The sequence below is a fragment of the Clarias gariepinus genome, chromosome 26 (assembly GCF_024256425.1).
Source record: "Clarias gariepinus isolate MV-2021 ecotype Netherlands chromosome 26, CGAR_prim_01v2, whole genome shotgun sequence".
Taxonomy (NCBI): domain Eukaryota; kingdom Metazoa; phylum Chordata; class Actinopteri; order Siluriformes; family Clariidae; genus Clarias; species Clarias gariepinus.
The window spans coordinates 11,493,578-11,515,217 of NC_071125.1; the positions used below are offsets into that span (position 1 = coordinate 11,493,578).

General features: G+C 40.3%; 1 protein-coding gene across 2 annotated transcripts in view; it reads left to right on the forward strand.

The window, feature by feature from the left end:
- Positions 1 to 8,252: 8,252 nt before the first annotated feature.
- The window catches only part of gnal (guanine nucleotide binding protein (G protein), alpha activating activity polypeptide, olfactory type), a 167,847-nt gene continuing 154,459 nt past the window's right edge, over positions 8,253 to 21,640 (forward strand). For both annotated transcript variants that reach the window (XM_053487796.1, XM_053487797.1), the window contains exons 1-4: positions 8,253 to 8,704; positions 8,933 to 9,005; positions 9,669 to 9,723; positions 9,907 to 10,026. In XM_053487796.1, coding sequence (XP_053343771.1) covers positions 8,566 to 8,704; positions 8,933 to 9,005; positions 9,669 to 9,723; positions 9,907 to 10,026 — 387 coding nt within the window. In that variant the 5' untranslated portion in view covers positions 8,253 to 8,565. The remainder of the gene's footprint in view (positions 8,705 to 8,932; positions 9,006 to 9,668; positions 9,724 to 9,906; positions 10,027 to 21,640) is intronic.

Below are 21,640 nucleotides of genomic sequence, written 5' to 3' on the forward strand. Positions count from 1 at the left end.
ACCCGGTAGACTACATCGGAGAGCTGGGCAATGACCAGTGAGTGTCATACACGCGGCGCTGTTTAACACCGGCGTCCGCCAAGTGTCTACGTGCCAACTCGTGGACACGTAACAGTTTGTCTTTCAGTACAAAAAAATAATCCAACCCCGGCTTCGTGGGTAAATTCACTTGTGGGGGGGACCCGAACACAAGGTCCACGGGCGTGCGCAACTCGCAACCGAACATTAACGCAGCTGGCGTCAGCTGTGAGGACTCCTGCACTGCTGTGCGATAAGCCCAAAGCACGAGAGGCAAATGTTCGTCCCAATCCTTTTGACGGTCGCTGGTAAGCACGGCGAGTTGGGTGGTGAGCGTGCGATTGAAGCGTTCCACGAGGCCGTCACTCTGCGGATGAAGGGGCGTGGTGCGGGTCTTTTTCACCCCGAGGCGCTCGCACACCGCCGCGAACACCTCCGCCTCGAAGTTACGCCCCTGATCGCTGTGCAACTGCTCCGGGGCGCCGAATCGGCAGAACATCTCATCCACCAGCACTCGAGCCGTGGTGGAAGCGCTCTGGTCAGGGACAGCAAACGCCTCCGGCCACTTGGTGAAATAATCCATGGCCACGAGCACATACCGGTTCCCGCGATCGGAGATAGGAAACGGCCCAAGAATGTCCACGCCCATACGCTCCACGATCCGAAAGTCTTGCAGGGGTGCCCGCGAGCGCTGGGTAGGTCCTTTCTTTGCCGTGCAGATGTCGCATCTGTGCACAAAGAGTTCACTATCCGTGTGGCAGCCCGGCCAGTAGAAGCGAGCGCGCAACCGCCGCAGCGTTTTAGTGACTCCGAAGTGTCCCGCACCCGCATGCCCGTGTACCATTCCCAACACTCGTGACCGCAGATTCCGCGGCACCAGCAGCTGAAAAGATTCGCCAACGCCGCACGGTCGTTCCCAGTGACGGTAGAGTAAACCTCCCCGCAACACTAGTCGGTTGAACTGCGAGTGGATAGCTTTTTCCTCGGGCCCCAGGTGAGCAACCGCAGCATAATCCGGTCTCTGGCCTGCGTTAACCCACCCCAGCACCCGCTGCAGCGCTAGATCCTTCTCCTGCTCGGCAGTTAGCTGATCACAGTCCATCTGGAGCACAGGCGAAACGGCTACAGGCGATGGTTTACGTGACGAGATAACTCGGCTGCACACCGGATCGGACGGCTCCGGAGGACTGCGCAGGGAGAACATTCGGCTTCACGGGGGTCAGAGAGTGTTCGATGTCGCGATCACCCACGCGCTCCTCCACCCGCTCGCAGTGCCGACAACGCTCTTTGCTGCACGGCCGGCGGGATACGGTGCTGAACGGTAAAATGGTAGTCCTGCAACCGCTCGAGCCATCGTGCTAACTGCCCCTCGGGCTCTTTAAAACTAAGCAGCCACATCAGCGAAGCGTGATCGGTCCGCAGCAGGAAGGATTGCCCGTATAAATACGGCCTAAAATGTTTAAGGGCCGCGACGACCGCTAGCAGCTCGCGCCGGGTGACACAGTAGTTCCTCTCCGGTCCTGACAACGCGCGGCTGAAGTAAGCTATAGCATGCTCTTTACCCTCGGAAACCTGAGACAGGACGGCCCCCAGCCCTACATCGCTTGCGTCCGTGTCGAGGATAAACATACGAGATGTATCAGGATATCCGAGAACGGGCGACGTGACCAAAGCTTTCCGTAACCGAGTAAAAGCACGCGCGTGCACCCTGTCCCAGCGAAACGGCTGATTCTTTCTTGTGAGCCCGTGCAGCGGACTGGCGATCGTGGCAAAATCCTTCACAAACTGGCGATAGTAAGAGGCTAACCCGAGGAAGGTGCGCAGTTGTGACACATTTAGCGGTTCAGGCCAATTCTGCACTGCCGCAATTTTTGCTGGATCGGTGGCAATACCTCTAGCACTAATTACGTGTCCTAGAAAACCCGTCTCCCGCCGCAACAGCTGGCACTTTTTGGGGTTGAGCCGCAAATTCGTCCGCCGGATAGCCAAAAAATACTTCACGCAAGTTAGCTAGCGCGACCTCAAACTCCTTGCCGTGCACCAATAAATCGTCCAGGTAAACGACACAACGGTTGCGAGGAATATCCGTCAACACTTTCTCCATCAACCGTTCGAACGTCGCTGGCGCGTTACAGAGGCCGAACGGCATGCGCCGAAATTGCCATAGCCCTTGGCCGATCGAGAACGCGGTTTTTGGTCGTGCTTCCGGGGCGAGCTCTACTTGCCAATACCCGCTACGCAAATCCAACGAGCTAAACCACGCCGAGCTCGCAACGTGCTCCAGCGCGTTATCTATCCGCGGTAACGGATAAGAATCTTTACGCATTACCTCGTTTAACCGCCGGTAGTCCAAACAAAACCGCCACGATTCGTCCTTTTTACGCACGAGCACAACGGGTGAAGACCACGGTCCGGACGCTGGCTCTATGACGCCCGAGTCGGCCATCTCGCGCAGCTTCTGCTCGGCGATAGCTCGTTTAGCTAATGGGAGGCGTCTCGGATGTAGCCGAACAGGCGCTGCGTTACCCGTATCAATCGTGTGCTGCACCAGATTGGTATGTGTGCACTCGCGCTCATCTACCGCGAAAATATCCGCGAACTCGTGCAAAAGGGACTTCACGGTGTCGGCCTGTGACTGGCTAAGCCCTACACTGCTACGCTGCATTAGCTCGGCCATTTTCCTAGCTCGGTCGGCTACCGGATGTTTACATGGCGCGTCCACCGGAAGTTCCGCCCCCCCTGGTGCGTGCTTCTAACCCGTCCGGCTGCGCTTTGGGCACTAGCAACCTGGCTAACCCGAAGTTACCGCGCAGAGTTCCGTCCACGAGATTCAGTACCGCACCCCACCTTTCCAAAATGTCTAAACCCAAGATACAATCATCCTCGATGTCTGCCACAAAGAACGGATGGGAAAGAATGATTGCACCTACTTGTATTAGCACCGTGCGACAGGCCCGTATCTTCAAATAACTTCCCGATACGGTGCGAATGCTCAAAGCCGGGTCCGGCAGCATACAACCGCGCTCGCCTTGATCTAATACTCCCCAGCGCAGCAGCGAAACCGTAGAGCCAGTGTCCACGAGCGCCCGTAGCGAAATGTTGTCCAGGCCACAGTTCACGTAGACACCCGCGCGATTTCCTACGCGTCCTGACCGGAAGTTGAACCCGGCCATTGGGGAAGCAAAGACGGCTGTAGGAGGCGGCTTCTCCTCGGCTAGTTTTAACGGCTGCTGGAGTACGTTGTCCTCAGGCCTGAGAACGTCGCAGCGGTAATCCGTCAGTCCCTGGCCTCGGCGTGGTCGCGGAATCTCGGAGGCTGAGTCGAGGCCTAGCCGCAACGGGTAGCCCTGTCCCCGGCTAGGTTCACCTACCGAGCGGCCCCGAGCCACGGGAAAACGCTCGGCTCTTTCGCCGTGGTGGTCTGCCATGATGGGCTCTGCGCGCTCGGCTTCGCGCAGCGCCTCAAACAGGGAAGCCGGTGCCGCCAACTGGATGTGCTCGCGAAGCCGCGACGGCTGAATTCCCCGCAGGAACGCACGCCGTGCTAGCTCTTCCTGCTGGACGGGCCCGAATTCCGGTCTTCCAATGCCCGGAGAGCTTCGCCCTCCAGCGAGAGGGCCACCCAGACGGCTGTTTCCGCCGGGGACCAGCCCGCGAAATCAGCGGCTAGCTCCACCTGGGCGGTGAATGCGTGGGGCTCGACAGCGCCGTTGTAGGACGGCAGGTGCAGCTGCAGGTCGGCTCGCCGGCTGACGGCGCACGGAGCTGTAGCTTGCTCTGGGGTGCGCTCTAAGCCGTTACTCTCCATCCCACTTCTGACACCAAATGTGAGCTTCCTGGCTGCCCAATGCAAATGGCTGGGAGTACTTTATTGAGCAACAGCACATTCCACAATCACTAAACAGACATCTACCCACACACACACACACAACCTGGCCGAAGCCACTACCCCAAACACCTTTCCCCAACACGGTGAACACATCATAACCCCTCCCGCAAAGCATGATGGTCGTCTGTCAAACCCCACCCACGCCACAATATTTATCTCTCTCAGTTGTGTAAGCATTTCACTACATATATCGTACTGTGTATGTGACAAATAAAATTTGAATTTGAATTTGAGTAAATGTGTAAATACAGGATCTAGTACACAAGTTGGTAATTTTGCTGAGGAGTGTAGTAAAATTGGAAGGGGAGTAAAACATATAAGTAAATACTGTGTATAAGGTTCTGACCTGATATAGCTAGATTCACCTGCATTAATATTAATTAAATGGTCTGGTTTAAAAGCCTGAATTTTTTTTTTTTTTTCAGATATTTTGTTCTTAAATACACTATATGTTATTGGTGTGCATGTTTCTGTGGTGGTCAGATTCCTATTTAATTGTGCTACAATATTAAATAAGAATCTGGGATTATGTTTCTAATTTCTATAGGATGACAGACATACAACCCATGTGGGAAGGACAGAAACAAAATATTGGCAGGTCTTGTGAAAATGCATATTTGTTAGCACACCAAAGCCATTGACGGTTACCTGGCGAACAACCCCGCCCACGTGGTCTTTTGGCTGTGAAGTCTCTTTTTTCAGAACTTCTCAAACAGGCACACTTGTTAAGTAAGATTAGAATTTATCTAGGTAATTAGCTAACATCCTTTTTTTATATAATTTAATATTTATTCTGGCACATAATTTAACTGTACTGTACTCTGTATGCTAATAGTAGTCATTTAGACTACTTACAGGGTAGCGATGGTAGCAACTAGCTAGTTAATTACTGAAATAAAGAAAGACACTAATAATAGTGCTCAAATCTTGTTGCTATCAACAAGTCATTCCATCATGTCCAGTCATGCCATCATGTCCAGGACCTCCTTCTCATAAGCTTTGGTAGTTTAATGATCTCAAGAGATCAGCTATTGGTTTTTCATCTACCTTTACAAAGCATTTTTTTATTGCAAAACATTTTGCCATCAATAACAATAACAGCACTGGCTATTAGAGGCTGAAATCTAAAAATCTTTAACAAAGTTATTAAACAATTTATTTTTAGCAACTACTTGCATTGCTGGAGGTTTCTTCTTCATACAAAGAAGCAACCTGTAAGTTCTTTGTCAAAAACTTTTGCATTGTTCACACCTCTCTCTTTTCAACCACGTCTAAATCAACCAGTCAAATAATTAATATAATTTCTGTTAAAAGATTAAAAAAATTGGTCTAAAAAATAATGTAAGCATATGAACACAGCCGATGAGTTATACATTTATTCATTTATTATTAATTTATGTTATTATTCTGGTAAAAAAAAAATGTTTCTACAGAAATAGATTTCTGCAGAAAATAAATCTTCACTAGACTTGCACATTCAACGGCATCAACTTTAAAAATTGTTTAAAATACTGTTTTAATTAGTAACTCAGCAATGCAGTAGTACTACTTTTAAAGCAAATAGTGGTTGTAGCAGAGTACAATTTTTATCCAATTACTTTAACTTTAAATTAAGCATTAAGTTTTGTGGACTTCTGCCACCTCTGCTTCCACTGTGTTGGATATTCCACCATTTTTTTAAACAACATTTTTTTTACATCTTCTTCTTGGGTCCAAATTATACCAGTTAATATGTAGTATATATTTTTAATTCAATAAACTTTTAGTGGGAAGCCAGCAAACATGGAAGCAAATTTACCAAACAGGAAGTGTTGTATGTCCTTAGTGGTTTTTCACTTTCACATCAAAGGCATAGTGCCCACAATGGTATAAAAAATGGTCACTAAGGGGCACTATTTCAAAACTGACATTGAAATATTACACCACATTACATTACTGGATATTCAGTATAATTACTATTATAAGCAGTGGCAGCTGGTGCAAAAAAGCATAATTTAAAAAATAAATGTAAAAAAATTGGGAGAGGGGGCACAAACGAAATTAAAATTTAACTTTTAACAATCGCCTTAAATAGCCATTGATCAGTTGATTTATTTTTATTTGATTTAAAAGTTGATTTATACTACTAGCATAAAATAAAAGCATGAATCACATTGCATCCAGTCAGCCAGCTCTGTTAGCCATGAAAAGCAAAAGTGCTGCAAAAGCACAGAGTGTAAGCTCGGCCGTGATAACTTGATTGCTGCTTAATTAGAAGTTTAGGTCTATCTGGTCCAGGCTCTTTAATTTTTTTTCTTTGTTCGTCCAATCGCCTTGCAAAGGGATATTTTACCAAAGAAATTACAGAATTTCCCTCTCATATTTAGCTGGCTTCCACGTTAATCACTATTCAATACATTAACAATCTGCTGACCGTTAATAAGAATCATTGAGAATGGTCCAATCACATGAGCCCAAATATTTAAAAACAATATTGATTTGCTAAGAACAAAAGTGGGAGGTTTTGAGGTGCACAGTGCTGCGCCCCAAGGATGATTTAAAAAAAATCCAATTAGAGCTTAGCCTCAAGTAACATGCTTTTCAAAAATTTACTTGCCTACATAGCCACTCCCACAAATGAACGTCCTTGAGGGGAAAAAAATTCCTTATTCTAAAATAAGAACAAACCTGTCATTCTGTTTATATGAAATCTTTTTTCCCCCACAAATGACTGGGGTTGTTAGTTTGCATGATCTGGAACCAGTCCATGGCCTTAAACTTCTTTAAGATCAACTTTGCATCTCATTTCCATTTTGGCGCTCGAAAATCGTTCTATTGTTCACATGACACTGGTGTTCTTTTCTGTGAGTCCCCTTTATGATTAGATAAAACTCAACTCTGAAAAGGCCCATAGAACAGTATGTCTTTGACAAACTAATTGCATGTATACATTTTGGTTTATTGAAAATGACAAAACTTCATGGTACCTTAACGTAAGTCAGTATCATTGGCAGAAACTTTTGCTTATTGTTGTGGAAAGTTGTTATCCCTAGTTTCGAACATATTTTATACTATGCCACAAAATCTATAGGTCTAAAAGTAAATATGACAAGAAACAAACTCTCTATGGTTAGGGACTTATCAAACATATATCATTATTTTGTCATTTTTAATGAATAAATATAAAATTTAAGAAATAAAAAAAAATAGGTTTATCTTACGGAAATGCTAGTTAAAAATACTTGGCTCCTGTTTCTCCCGACAACAGAAAATGGCCCTGTGCCAAATACAAAAATATTTTATTCAGCCATGTATTTTGTTACTTATTGTAAACCAAGTACTGTACATCTGGTTTACTGCTCAATTATATGCCTGATCACTGGTTTACTTATGGCATGAAACAAACTACAAACAGCCTATTCCGTCTTGGAAAAAAGTAATTTCATATATATCAGTATCTTATAGTGGAACATGCTTCTGCTGTATCTATGCAAAACCAGATCCACATTTGCATGACAGCCTGCGTATTTGCAACAGGTCAGTTTTTTTAAGGGTGGCTAGTACTGGAGTCCACATTACATTAAACATACAGTTATCTCTCTGAAGATGACTTTTAGCACTATGGACTTCATATGTAATGAAGAAAAAAATCAGCAAATTGTACGCTTGACATAAATGAACATAAATTATATTTGCTTCTTTTAAAAGTAGTATTTTTAAAATATGCATCTACTTGTTTGATGTAACCTGTCATTAATTAATTTCATTGACTTTATACAACATATCAGTATATAATTACATGAAGATTTTACATTCTTTTCACATTCCCCAGTTTTAAAATTAAAATATTTTAAAATTAAAGTAGGACAGTAATAAATGTAATCCACACACTTTACTTCACCGTAAAACATTACAAACCATTACAAACCATGCATAGACTACCATGAACCATCCCACCTGTTGATTCTCAACAGGATACCTTATGTATATCCTTCTTTCTTCACATCATAAAAAGTGTTAATGAAGTCCACATTGCAAGAGAATATAAAATTGCGTCATAAAGGGATGAGTTGACTTTGTATAAAATGTAAATGTATTTTATGTTAATTATTTAATGTAATTATTTGTTTAATTTGTATTGATTTATAAATTATTAATAAGTATTGATCTAAAACGACATAAAGTGCAATATATAGAGATGTTTTTTTTTGTACAAACTTTAGTTACAGTCGGTGGTTAAGTGTTTGAGTCAGTGAGCCAGTATTGTTGCTGCGTGTGGTTTTGAACGTTACTTCCTGCGACCACAGCGAGCACTGCTGAGCCTGAAAAAGCCCAGCTAACGTTAGACGAAAAAAAGCAGCGACAGTGGAAGAGGAGCGAAAGCAGAGCCGTCGGATGTATGCACTTTCAGCCCTGATCTTCTTCCTATTACTCCCACTTATTTGCGCGTCTTTTTTTATTCTAAGATGATGTACATTTTTATGCGCTGAAACTAAATCTGCTCGCATTCTGCTTAAGGTAAAGTGAAACCGTGTTTATACCGACGGCGACGGACAAGCGACAGATTTTTTTTCCGCCTGTTTTTTTTTTTCTTCTTTCGCGTGATAGGTCTTTGGTCTAATATTTTACATTAGCGCTCATTCTGTAACGTTGTGTTTTCGTGGAGAGCTTGGAGGAAGATGGGCTGTTTGGGGAACAGCAAGACCGAAGACCAGCGCATTGACGAGAAGGCTCAAAGAGAGGCGAATAAAAAAATCGAGAAACAGTTACAGAAGGAAAGGCAGGCGTACAAAGCCACACACCGGCTGCTTTTACTAGGTAAGATTGTCCAGATGGGCGCACGAAACGATATGTTGGGTGGTTGCTCCTTATCGAAATGCCTTGAACAGGTCTTGAATAATGCAAAGGATTGGGCAACTGACATACATTTTCCAGTTTCACCATGCCAGTAAAAGTGGCAAGAGAACACTACTGACCTACGTCGTGTTGACATTACTATGTTGCTATTATTTTACACTGTTTCCTTTCATTTCTTTTTTGTCACAGGGGCTGGAGAATCCGGAAAGAGTACGATTGTCAAGCAGATGAGGATCTTGCACGTCAACGGCTTTAACGCAGAGTAGGTGTTTGTTATCCATTTTTTAATCCTGGTGTGGTCCCAGATTTGGCCTGCTGTTTTGATACGCAACCTCGGCCATCATTTGCTATAAAATGAATAATACGCGACGCATTGACTGGCGTTTTATTTTTAATACAGTGCTCGAGTCTTCCAGCATGGCGACAGGCTCGCTCTGTCCGACTTATTACTAATAGCTGTCAGCTAGATAAAGGCCTCACGGTGGTTTATGTGCTGTGTGTGTACATTTTAAGGTAAATTTTAAGGTCCCCTTTCTAACTAGCACCAGGTTCGGTAATGAAACTTTTATTTTTTATTGTGTGCTCATTAGTGACATAAAATACAGATGCAACACAATACAGGTACAGCCTTTAGCACATATTCAGCTGATGCAGATGACCATACTCAGAATATTTTCAAACGCCTTTACCTTTTATTTGAAACCTTTAAATTAATCACTTTTTATACTGGTATTGTTTTAACTGTGACCAGTCCTCTGCATTTGGATAATTGTGAAATAATTGATTTATATCAATAATATTGTATCTCCATTCTGGTCATTGTACTTCATTATCTTACCTTTTTACAGCCACCATAATATTCTTATACTGATTCATTCCAGTTCTGAATAATTGTGTTTTATACTTTGTTCATGTTGTTCCTCAGAGAAAAGAAGCAGAAAATATTGGATATCCGAAAAAATGTGAAGGATGCCATTGTAGTAAGTCCTTCTCCAAATTCAAAACATATATAAGTAAAAAAATATATAAAAAATATATATATAAATTGTTTTTTTCTTTTTTTGTGTGCCATAAGTGGCTGTTACATCAAGTAATCCCTTTTGGTTAGCAATGCAATTAATTCCACATTTGTCCTGCTTTTTGTTTTTCTTATTTTTTTCTAGACAATAGTATCAGCCATGAGCACTTTAATACCCCCAGTGCCAGTTGCCAACCCGGATAATCAGTTTCGAGCCGACTATATAAAAAGCATAGCGCCACTTTCTGACTTCGACTACACAGAGGTAAGAGGTCTGATCTCTTAGTTCTGGTCTGAGTGTTTATTATAACTGTACTATAAGTAAATGCAGGTAATGTAGTGGGTAGTGGATAGCACACTACATTCATACTATGTATGGTAAATGAAAATGAGTGTCAATTTGATAAATGATTCATCCTATATATGCTATAACATCTGCATAATTTTGTAGGAGGCATGCATTGGTTTAGTTTTTTGCATCAATGTTTTTATTTAATTTGATATTTTTTGGATTGGAAGGTTGAGGAGTGATGAAAGTTGTTGCCAATGTTATCATCTTTTCTGTGTCCACCATTTGCCAGTACATATAGTGGTCTATTGATGCATCACAGACATTCATGGTTTTAGTATAATTCTCATTCGCCTTCTTATTCATGAAATCAGCCAATCATGTGTCAACACCTAAAAACTGTTAGGTCAAGAAATTCATTTAAAGTAATCACTCAGAATCACTCATCAGTGACTCGGCATGGTTGTTGATGCCAGATGTGCTGGATTAAGTATTTTAGAAACTGCTGATCATATGGGATTTTCAAGCAAAACTTGCACTAAACCGAAGTCCTCGAAAGAGTAGAATATAGTGAGGAAAATAAAAAAATTGTGTCAGTTCTGCAAGCCCTTGTTGATGAGAGGGTTTATAATGAATGGCCAGAATGATTTGACCTGACGAGAAGGCTACGATAAATTAAACAATATTTTTTTACAACTACAGTCAGCAGAAAAGTCAATCTTATAATGACTTTGACGCATGATGCAGATGATTGGAACAGAATTTGGTGTAGGAGTGCAGGGAATGTTTAAATGCTTGTCTATCTACTAGTGTTGCTGTCCGTGTGTATTCCTTTATTGCCAACCTTTACTCATCTTATAATGGTTACTTCTAGCCTAATAATGCACCTTGTCACAAAGCATGAGTCATTTTAAACTGGCTTACTGAACATTATTTTAAGTACAGTGTCCTTCAATGGGACACTTTTGGGATGGGTTACAACTCAAGATTTACAGAATTACATAATGTATTCATGTTAACTAGGACCAGAATTTTAAAGTGAATAATTCTAAAAGTTAGTTATTGTGGTTTCTCACTCTAAACAAAAGTTTGAAAAGAAGAAAACAAGCAGATAATTTACCTGACAATGTTGTGAACTACAAATTACGATTTTTGAATAACATTCTTTTTGGCCTTTTAACCAAATCAAAATGTACAATTTCACTACATCTATGAAGTTCACAATTTATCTTACTGTAAAATGTTTGTTTGTAGCTGGTGTACAACAACATTTGAACGAATATGATTCTTGCATTGGGATTTTAACAGCATTCATTTTTTCAGACAAGGTTTGGTACGGTGAGCACAGATATGCAAAAGATAAGGCAGAAGCTTTTTGGTTATAGGACATTGTAAAACATTTTCTAATTTTGGCGCTAAAAAGTTTGTAGTTGGGAACTGATTCTTTTAAGTGGATAAGGGCAGAGATTGGTTATATTCATAAATTTGTGTGGTGCCTTTTCCAATTAAAACAGTTAAGTTTTAATGTGTGAGAGGTGTTGTGAATTTTATGTGGCTCATTCCAAGGTCCAAAGGTGATTACAATGCTGTTGTACTCTGTTCTTTATCACATAAACATAGGTCACTCTTATATTGTTTTTGTTCCTGTTTTTGTTGCTGTTGTTGCTGTTTACTGGCTTTTCAAAATGCAAACTGCAAAGAACTGAAAAAATTAAACCAAAACATGTAAAAATAAATAAATCTTAAAAAAGAAAATAAAGAAATACATAGAAAATTTGTAATATCTGACATGGTGTCAATATTTCCAATTAAAATTAGCAAATTTATAAGAATTTACAGGGGTATTAAAAAAATACTATAATATATGATTATGGTAGGAGTTAGCATTCTTTGCTTATGAGTATTGTATAAATTATGAAGAAATCACTATTGTTTATTAGAATTCCCTTTTGGGTTCCCTTTTAAAACGTACCTTCTACGTAAACCTTATGCATGGGCTCTTTATCTGTGTATGTGTGCTTCTTCAGATTCTGGTGATCTGGATCTGTTAAAACAAGAATCATGTTTCATACTTTCCTTTATCTTTTTGTCCGGTTACAGGAAATAACTGTTTACCAGTTTCTGCATTGTTTTGGGATATCATTTGTGTTAATGTTCATTAATAATTTCTGCAGGTTTGTTTTGTTTTTTGGTTGAAAGAAATGTTTTTACTTTTCTTACTCATGAAACACTCTGTGGTCTAATAAAGGAATGATTTGCTAAAAGTAAGGAAAACATGGGCCTAGTCTTTTTAATTAACTGAAATAGATTGTTAAAGTTTCACTTGTTGGTAGAGTGACTCTTCCTTTATATAATAACGTATTTACTTCATCATTGAACCCAACCCCTGAATCCTCTTTGAAAATCCCTTCGTCACACTATGTTAGAGAATGTTTACAGAGAAGACACCATTGACAAGAGGGTGAATAAAGACATTTAAAAAAGGGGAAACCTGCATGGAAGTCCAACCATGCAGTGAGAGACCATAAACTGCAGCATGGGATTTTTAAAGAGCATTTGAATGTTGATGAATTTGGTGTTGGGTTTAACAATAGCATATCCCTTGTGATGAAGACTGTTGAGTAGTACCTTTGTATGGGGGGAAAAGTTATTCTACCAACTTTGGGCAATTTAAATAACATTTATTAAAATAGCTATTCCCATTTTTGCATTACTGAGTATTTTGAGCCTTTGATTCTTTGCTCTAAATCAGTGGTTCTCAAACATTTTCTGTCATTCCCCACTTAAGTGGGTGGGCGAATTTTCAAGCCCCACTTGTCAACAAAATGATAACGAAATCAGCCAAGTTTACTATTTATTGAAATATCAATTTCTAAACCAATAAGATCAAACACACCAAGTTCAAAACAGATCAAACACACGTGCAATTGTTATAACAGGCTTACTTCATAACTTATCTAGAGCTTTCTTTTAAAAAAGTCGAGTGGCTTATTAACGTGACTGGGGTGTGTTGTCTTTAAGTGTCTTCCTACTTTGTTGGGTCTCATGCTGTCTGCTGCCAGTGTTTTAAGACACAGAACACACAGGTCTCTCCTCTGCCCTCACCATCCCCACCATGAATTCAAGCGCAACACAGGCTTCATCGTGTTGTCTTTTCGGCTGGCTTTTTGGTTGATTAGGCTGGTAGTGCTGAATCACCTGTTTTTTTGTGGTCCATGTAACAAATGTATCCATTGACGTTATTATGCCCACTACGTACAGTACGCTACCGACCCAGTTTGTGTCCGCGGTAAAGTTAGTTTGATATTCGCATTTCCTAATTCAATAGCTGTGTAAATAAACTTGCAAATAAGATACCCACATATATTTTCTTTTTACATTGTCTTTAAGCTACATCCGCCTTAAATTATACATGTTTAAAAGAAGAAACTCCATTATTCTATACGGCGCAACAAATAATTTGGGGATCATCGCAAAATGCCGCACATCAATGTAGAATGATATTGATCTTCCCTTTTGTTTAGCGCCTGAAGGATCAAAAAGCAACTTTGTTGCTGCACTAGAAACTAGAAATGCCAGACTAGTACTGCCTGATAAAATATTTATTTTCAACAAAAATACAGAAACATCAGCATACACATTGGAATGAATGAAATTACAGTAATAATACCGAATGTTTCCTTATATATTGTTCCTCTGCAATTAACATGTCAACGTTAAACCGTTATTGTTGCACTATGGTTCCACCTTTTCTCTGATGTTATTTTAATTTACTTGTATTAATGATCCATTTCTTTGCGTGTGATTGCTTAGTTTCGAGTGTCTGACCTTTATTTTCAGTAAAGAAAAGCGTGAAGTAGAATAGGTACTTTCCTATTATTTTCCACTAATTCCCTCCCGTTCATTGCGCCCCACCTGTCATCTATGTATTCCCCACTAGTGGGGCGCGCCCCACACTTTGAGAACCACGGCTCTAAATAGTTTTTCAAACAATTTTGGACTCATTGTGGTTGTAGTCGTCATAGCTTATCAGCTATATAGTTAACACTTTATATGGTTAACATTGGTTATCAAGTACAGTTGCACTCAAAATTATTTAATGCCCGTTGCAGATTACTGCAGTTTCAGAATTATTCACCTCCCGTACAAAAAACCCTCATTGGAGCACAAAATTGTCAATCAGGTGTTCTCTTAAGCACTGATCAGATGCCTCAGGTTTACTTGATTTGAAACTCATCAAATACCTGGACTTTCTAGAGATTTTTTGGGGGGGGGGCTGATGAAGTGTTAAAAACTTCGATCGACTGCAAAGGACCTACAGGAAGATTTGGTGGCAGTAGCACTGAAGTTTCACTCTACACTATCCTGTACGGTGCATACTGAACACCGAAGGTCATTCCAAGACTTAACCCCCAGCAGACTCTAAAACACAAGAAACGCAAGCTTCAATATGCTAAAAACTATAAAAAAAATAAAATAAAAAAAAAAACACAGAAGTTTGGGAATTGTATTTCATGGACTGATAATAGAAGATTTTAACTTTTTGGGCCAATAAATCAGCGGTATGTTTGTAGCAAAAATAAGGAAGCATATGCAGAAAACTCCACCCTGCCTAGAATGAAGCATGGTGGTGGCTCGGTGATGCTCTGCTTTGCTTTTTCTGGCACTGGAAACCTGCAGCGTTTAGGAGTCAAGATGAATTTAATCAAGTATCTTTAAAGAAAACATTCTGTAAGGAAGCTGAAACTTGGATTTCATTGAACACCAAACAACAGGACAATGAACTAGAGTAGCCATCACACGTGACTTGAATCCAATAGAATTTTGAAAAAAGCAGTTGCAGTATGCAAACCCTATAATCTTAAAAAACTGGAGGCCCATGAGGAATTAGCAAAGATTCTTCGGAAGCACGTCATAATAGATAAATGTTACTCATAAAGGGGTTAAATAATTTTAATACTGTAGTAGTCATTAAAAGTAGCATTTTGTGTTGTCTTTGGAGAAACCAATTGTTATATTAGTTGTGTTGAGCTATTTAAATTACATTTGTTTCACTGATTTATTACAAACAAATACTTAAATTTCAATAAGGGTTGTATAATTTTGAATGAAACTGTAAATACCAGTAAACTGGTGACAGGATTATGGACACTCAAGGCTCACTCAACGCTGCTGAAAAAAGTAATGCTGACTATGATAGATTTTAGAACATTCAGTGCATAGTTTACTGTTTATGGGGCAATGAGTTCAAGGTTGTTGATATGGCTCCAAATCCTTCAGATCTCAATCTAAGATATGCTGGACAAACAAGTCTGATCCATGGAAGCTCCACCTTGGACCTTGCAGCACTTCAGGATCTGCTGTTAATGTCCTCCTACCAAATACCACAGGACACCTTCAATTCAATTTAATTCAATTTTATTTGTATAGCGCTTTTAACAATTGGCATTGTCCTAAAGCAGCTTTACGCAATGAAAAGAATTATTTAAGTTTGTATGGAATCTGAATGTGTATGAATTAAAATGGTCAGATAGTCCCTGGGGAGCAAGACGAGGGCAACAGTGGCAAGGAAAAACTCCCTGAGATGGTAGTAGGAAGAAACCTTGAGAGGAACCATAAGGATGGAACCTATCCTTATTTGGGTGAAACAGAGAGCAGGAATCGATCTGCATTCATACTGTGTGTTAGTTGGCAGGCAGTTGAGCATAACAGTTGATGTTAATTGATGTTAATATGGAGTCCAGTTAGTTATTATTGTAGTGATAGTTCCAGTCCTGAACTATCTAACGGTCAAGTCCTCAGAGAAACAGCTGCCAACACCAGTCGAGGCCAGAACCGTCTTCTAGGTAGAAAGAACCATCCCCAGACACGAGACGCATCCCAAAGAGACACACGGGGCATCCTTGTGGCGAGATCTCCAACCAGAAGCGGGGCACCAGGATGGGTCCGGAGGGCAGAGGGAGTCTGGATTACTGGCAGCTCAGGAACGACAGGTGTACCTCGACAGAGAGAGGGAAGGAGAGGGAGAGGGGGGGAGAGGGAAGCGAAAGAGCAGGAGAGAGGGCAGAAGAGGAGAGAACAGTTAGGTCTGGTCACAGTCATATAATGTAAATGTATATTAACTGTAGAGTGCAAGCATAACTGTAGAGTGCATAATTTTGGGGCTTTGTAAAAAAAAGCTCTGCCCCTAGCTGTAGTTTTCATAATACGCGGTACAATCGAAGTAGGCGTGGTGGATCGTAAGACACTAGCAGTTCACTCAGATACTGCGGTGCGAGACCATTTAATGCTTTCTATGTCAAAAGTAGTATTTTTAAATCAATGCGAAATTTCACAGGGAGCCAATGAAGTGAAGATAAGATAGGTGTGATGTGCTTGTATCTTCTGGTTCTAGTGAGGACTCTCGCTGCTGCATTCTGGACTTGCTGAAGCTTGTTCACTTAGTTGAACAACCAGACAGTAGGGCATTACAATAATCCAACCCAGAGGTGATAAAAGCATGAACTAGTTTTTCTGCATCGTTTAGCGACAATATATTTCTTATTTTGGCAATATTTCTGAGGTGAAAGAATGCTATCCTGGTAATATTATCTACATGAGCTTCAAATGAAAGGCTGGAATCTATAGTCACACCGAGGTCTTTTACTATTGCACTTAGTGAAACAAAAAGGCCATCTAAAGTTACAGAGTGATCTAGAATCTTACTTCTAGTTGTATGCGGTCCTATGACTACAACTTCTGTCTTATCTGGATTAAGCAGAAGGAAGTTAATTAGCATCCAATTTCTTATGTCCTGCACACATTGCTCAACTTTAATAAGCTGGTTTATCGCATCAGGTTTTGCTGAGACATATAACTGTGTGTCGTCAGCATAACAATGAAAACGAATACCATGCTTACGGATTATGTTGCCCAGAAGAAGCATGTAAAGAGAAAAAAACAGTGGGCCTAAAACTGTGGAACACCAAACTCCACTAGAGAACATGCAGAATAATCACCATTTAAGTCTACATACTGATACCGATCGGTCAAATAGGATCTGAGCCAGAAGAGGGCTGTACCCTTAATTCCAACTACATTTTCTATTCTGTGAAGAAGAATATTATGGTTAATGGTGTCAAAAGCTGCACTGAGGTCGAGTAATACAAGCATAGTTACACAACCCTGATCAGAGGCCAATAGGAGGTCATTTACTACTTTAACGAGTGCTGTCTCTGTGCTGTGGTGAGGCCTAAATCCTGACTGATACAGTTCATGTATACTATTTCTATGTAGATATGAGCATAGCTGCTCCGCTACTATCTTTTCCAGAATCTTAGAGATAAAGGGAAGGTTTGATATTGGCCTGTAATTGGACAGCTGACAGGGGTCAAGGTCAGGTTTCTTGATAATCGGTTTAATAACTGCTAATTTAAAAGATTTTGGAACATACACAATGCTGAGTGAAAAATTAATTATTTTCAACAGGGGTTCTGTTATTGCTGGTACTATCTGTTTAAAAAATGTGTCGGTACAGGATCTAATATACAAGTTGATGAATTTGCAAAAGAGATGAGTGAAATTAGTTCATTCTCTTCAAGGGGAGTAAAGTATTCTAGGTTCCGATCTGACATGGCTAGTTTAACATCTGCATCAATTACATTGTTCGGTTTCAAAGCCTCAATTTTATGCCTAATATTTACAATTTTATTATTCGAAAAAGTTCATGAAGTCCTCACTATTGCATGATGTTGTTGTGGAGATTTCTGCAGTGGTCTTATTTCTGGTTAATTTGGCTACAGCATTAAATAAAAATCTAGGATTATTTTTGTTATTTCCTATAAGAGTGGAGAGATATGTTGATCTAGCTACACTAAGAGCTTTTCTATAGTTCAGGATGCTCTCCTTCCATGCTATTTGAAATACTAACAATTTAGTTTGATGCCATTTATGTTCTAATTTCCGAGCAGTCTGTTTTAAAGAGCATGTATGATCGTTATACCAGGGAGCGAGTTTCTTATCTCTAATATTTTTTCTTTTAACTGGAGCTACATTTTCTAAGGTGTAACAAAATGTCGACTCTAAATATTCCGTCGCCTGATTGAGTTCTGTGGGGTCAGACGGTAATCTAATCAAAGTTGGTAACTCTGGGAGATTACTAATAAAACTCTGTGTGGTAGTTGATGTGAATGTACGTTTAGTACGGTAGCGCGGCGCTGTGCGTACGTTTTTACTATGACACACTTGAATTGAGACAAGATAGTGATCTGATATAACTTCAGACAATCGAATTGTAAATAAATTTCTTATACTTAATCCGAAGAATATTATTAAATCTAAAGTGTGACCTGCTTTATGAGTAGGTCCTACTACACACTGATTTACTCCTACTGAGTCCAGTATGGACATAAATGCTCTACGCACAGGGTCTTCTGGATTCTTAAAATAAATATTAAAATCTCCAGCAATTAACGCCTTGTCTACAGAAATGAATAGGTTTGAGAGGAAATCTGCAAATTCACTAAGAAATTCAGAGTACGCCCCTGGAGGTCTGTAAATGACAATTAGTGGAATTGACTGAGCTGACTTAATATTTGTAGCCACACTTATGTTACTATAGAGAACTTCAAATAAATTAAATTTGTGTTCGTGTTTTTGTATAATAGTCAAATTATCATTGTGAATAACTGCGACGCCTCCTCCTATACCAGTTAGCCGAGGCTGGTGTATGTAGCTGTATCCAGGAGGACTAGCTTCATTTAAAGCTAGATACTTGTTCTGCTTAATCCAGGTTTCTGTTAAACAGAGTATATCAAATTCCTGATCTGTGATAATTTCATTAACTATAACTGCTTTAGATGCGAGAGATCTAATATTTAACAGTCCTAGCTTCAGATCAGAGGTGCCGGCTGCGCATTCAGTATGATCTGAGTTTGTGGTCTTTATGTTAATTAAATTATTAAAACAGACTTTCTGGGTCTTTCTACATTTTTGCTTAACTCGGGGAACAGACACAGTCTCAGTACAGTGAACCCTGAGTGACGACTCTATGCAGCTAGCAGACGGTTGGTTTAGCCTGTCTGTCTTCTCCCTGGTCTGGGCTCTGGATTGTCACCGATTAACTAGGCCTTTTCTAAGACTATGAGCTATACTACAAGAAATGAGAGCAGCACCTTCCCGAGTGGGATGGACACCGTCCCGCCCTAACAGGCCAGCTTTGCCCTCAAAGGTCTTCCAATTATCTATGAAGCTCAAGTTGTTTTCAGAGCACCACCTGAACCAGAGCATACTACTTCATCGGACATCGCCTTCGCTAATTTGAACACCTCTAAAAAGTTATTCTTGCTAACCTCTGACTGACGAAGGCGTATATCATTAGCTTCAGCATGTACCACTATCTTTGATAACCTGTGCTGTCCTAGAGCCCTAAGATTACCCGCTATGTCTGGTGCCCTGGCTCCCGGGATACACCTATCCACTGCCGCTGGCGCCCCTAAAGGCCTGGCTAATTTCACATGTCTCAGTATAGAGTCTTCTATAACCAGAGCTCGTTCAGGTTTCTCAGTGGGTGCATCACTGAGGAGAGCAAACCTGTTGGACACGTGAAGCGCAAAATAGGTGTGCTCTGGTGGGCTAGCCTTAGCGTTAGCTTTGGCTGAACGAGTATGCCGCCGAGCCATCACCCACTTGCCCCGCTGTGAAGGCTCTAATGCCAGGGTCGGGGGCTGGTTATCTCCGCCTGCGGCACCCAGACTGTCCGCTACAGGAATAATGCTGCTCTCACACTCTCTAACCCTCTCTAAAGTCTGGATGCGCTCCTCTAACGCTGATATCTTCTCCGTCAGAGTGCTGACTAACACACACCTATCACAAATAAAATTACCACTAACAACGGAGGAAGAATGTCTAAAAATCCTACACTCCACACACTGAACAAGCTGAATATTATCCATTATAATGTACTTGAGTCTGAGTTTACAGTAGTTGATTTGAGCTGAATTCCGTTTGTTGTTCTTAGAAGTAGAAACTTGTGCGTTTTCCAAAAAGCGTAAAAAAGCGGGAAAAAAGGCAAAGCCAAATAGTATGAAGATGTAAAAACTAGTTGCCATTAATATTATTGTTGTAAAAACGAAAAAGCAATATAATTTACTCGCTGATACAGACGCGAAACTTTCGCGGCAACGATACGAAAACAGGCCTTCAGAGGTCTTCATGCCTTGTGGGATCAGAGCTGTTTTGGTGGCACAAGGGTTACCTTCACAACATTAGGCATAATGTCTGATCGATGTATGACTGTAAGTTAAAGTGGAAGATGAATTCGGCTTTGGACTTTGTTTCCGTTGTTAGGTCTTTGGAAAACCTTAGGGAAACACTTTTGCAGGGATTTTAATTTTTCTAATGGTGACTAGGTAAGCGAGGAAGAAATCATTTCAAATGTTATGTGTATCACATGCATGCACCATTTGAATAGCAAAGTAGCATGTGTGTGTATACTATATGCAGTATACTAAAAATATTTATAATTAAATATTAATATAAAACTCATTCTAGATTCGTTACATGTAAAGTGAAATATTCCTTTTTCGTTTTCATTCCAAGGATTGTGACTTATAGCTAATAAAAATATATTAGCAAATATTAGAATATTTTCTGAGATCAATCGAAAAGGATTTACAATTCATAGATACCCAACTTTAAAAAGTTTGTTAATTTATGCACACTACTAGATCTGGGCAGCCTATTGCTGATATGTTTGGCTGTTTTTCCTTCATCTGATACAATATAACAGTTTAATAAGAATTCATTGTACACAAAATTACTTAGCAGATGCTGGAAAAAAAAAGCATCCCACTATGATGTTACTCAATATGATGTACCACAGAAAGTTATTAACCACTTTTCAGTATAAGTTTAAGGCATCGTCATGGCTGACTTGTTTGAGATATGAAAAATTTTGCATCCTCAATGTCTTTAGATCATACAAATTTTCTAGGAAGAGTGTATCAAATTCCTTCAGGTGCATTTTGCAAACAACACAAAATACATGACTTCCTGTTAAATTGGGCCCATGGTATGAAATGTTTCTCAGTTGTTCAGTTCAATAAGCTCTAAATGTATACCCGTTTTTGTATGCATACTGTACGTGCAAGTGTGTATGAGCTATACAGCAAAATCTCGTGCAAGATTTCCGTGTGTCTCCAAGCCCCAGGCCCAGACTCTCAGGCATCCTAATGGCAGCAGATTCCAATCTGGCTGCCAATTTTCATATGTTTTAAGCATGTTATGACCCCCCAAAAAATCTAATTGCATTTAAGTTGTAATTAAATTGTACAAAAGCACAATTTTAAGTGTATTAAGTATACTTTTATACTAAAGTGCTAAAGTATACTTAATACACTTAACTTTAAGTATAATACACTTAACTTTAAGTATACATAGTACATACAGTCATATACTTCAAGTGTACTAACATTTATCTCTGACAGTAATTAATGAAATGTAAGTATATGTGTAATGTATTATATGTACATTACAGCCATTTGTACCATTACAAATACACAAGTAATATACCATAAATATATTCTTATTGCAGCAGTAGCACGCTAGCATT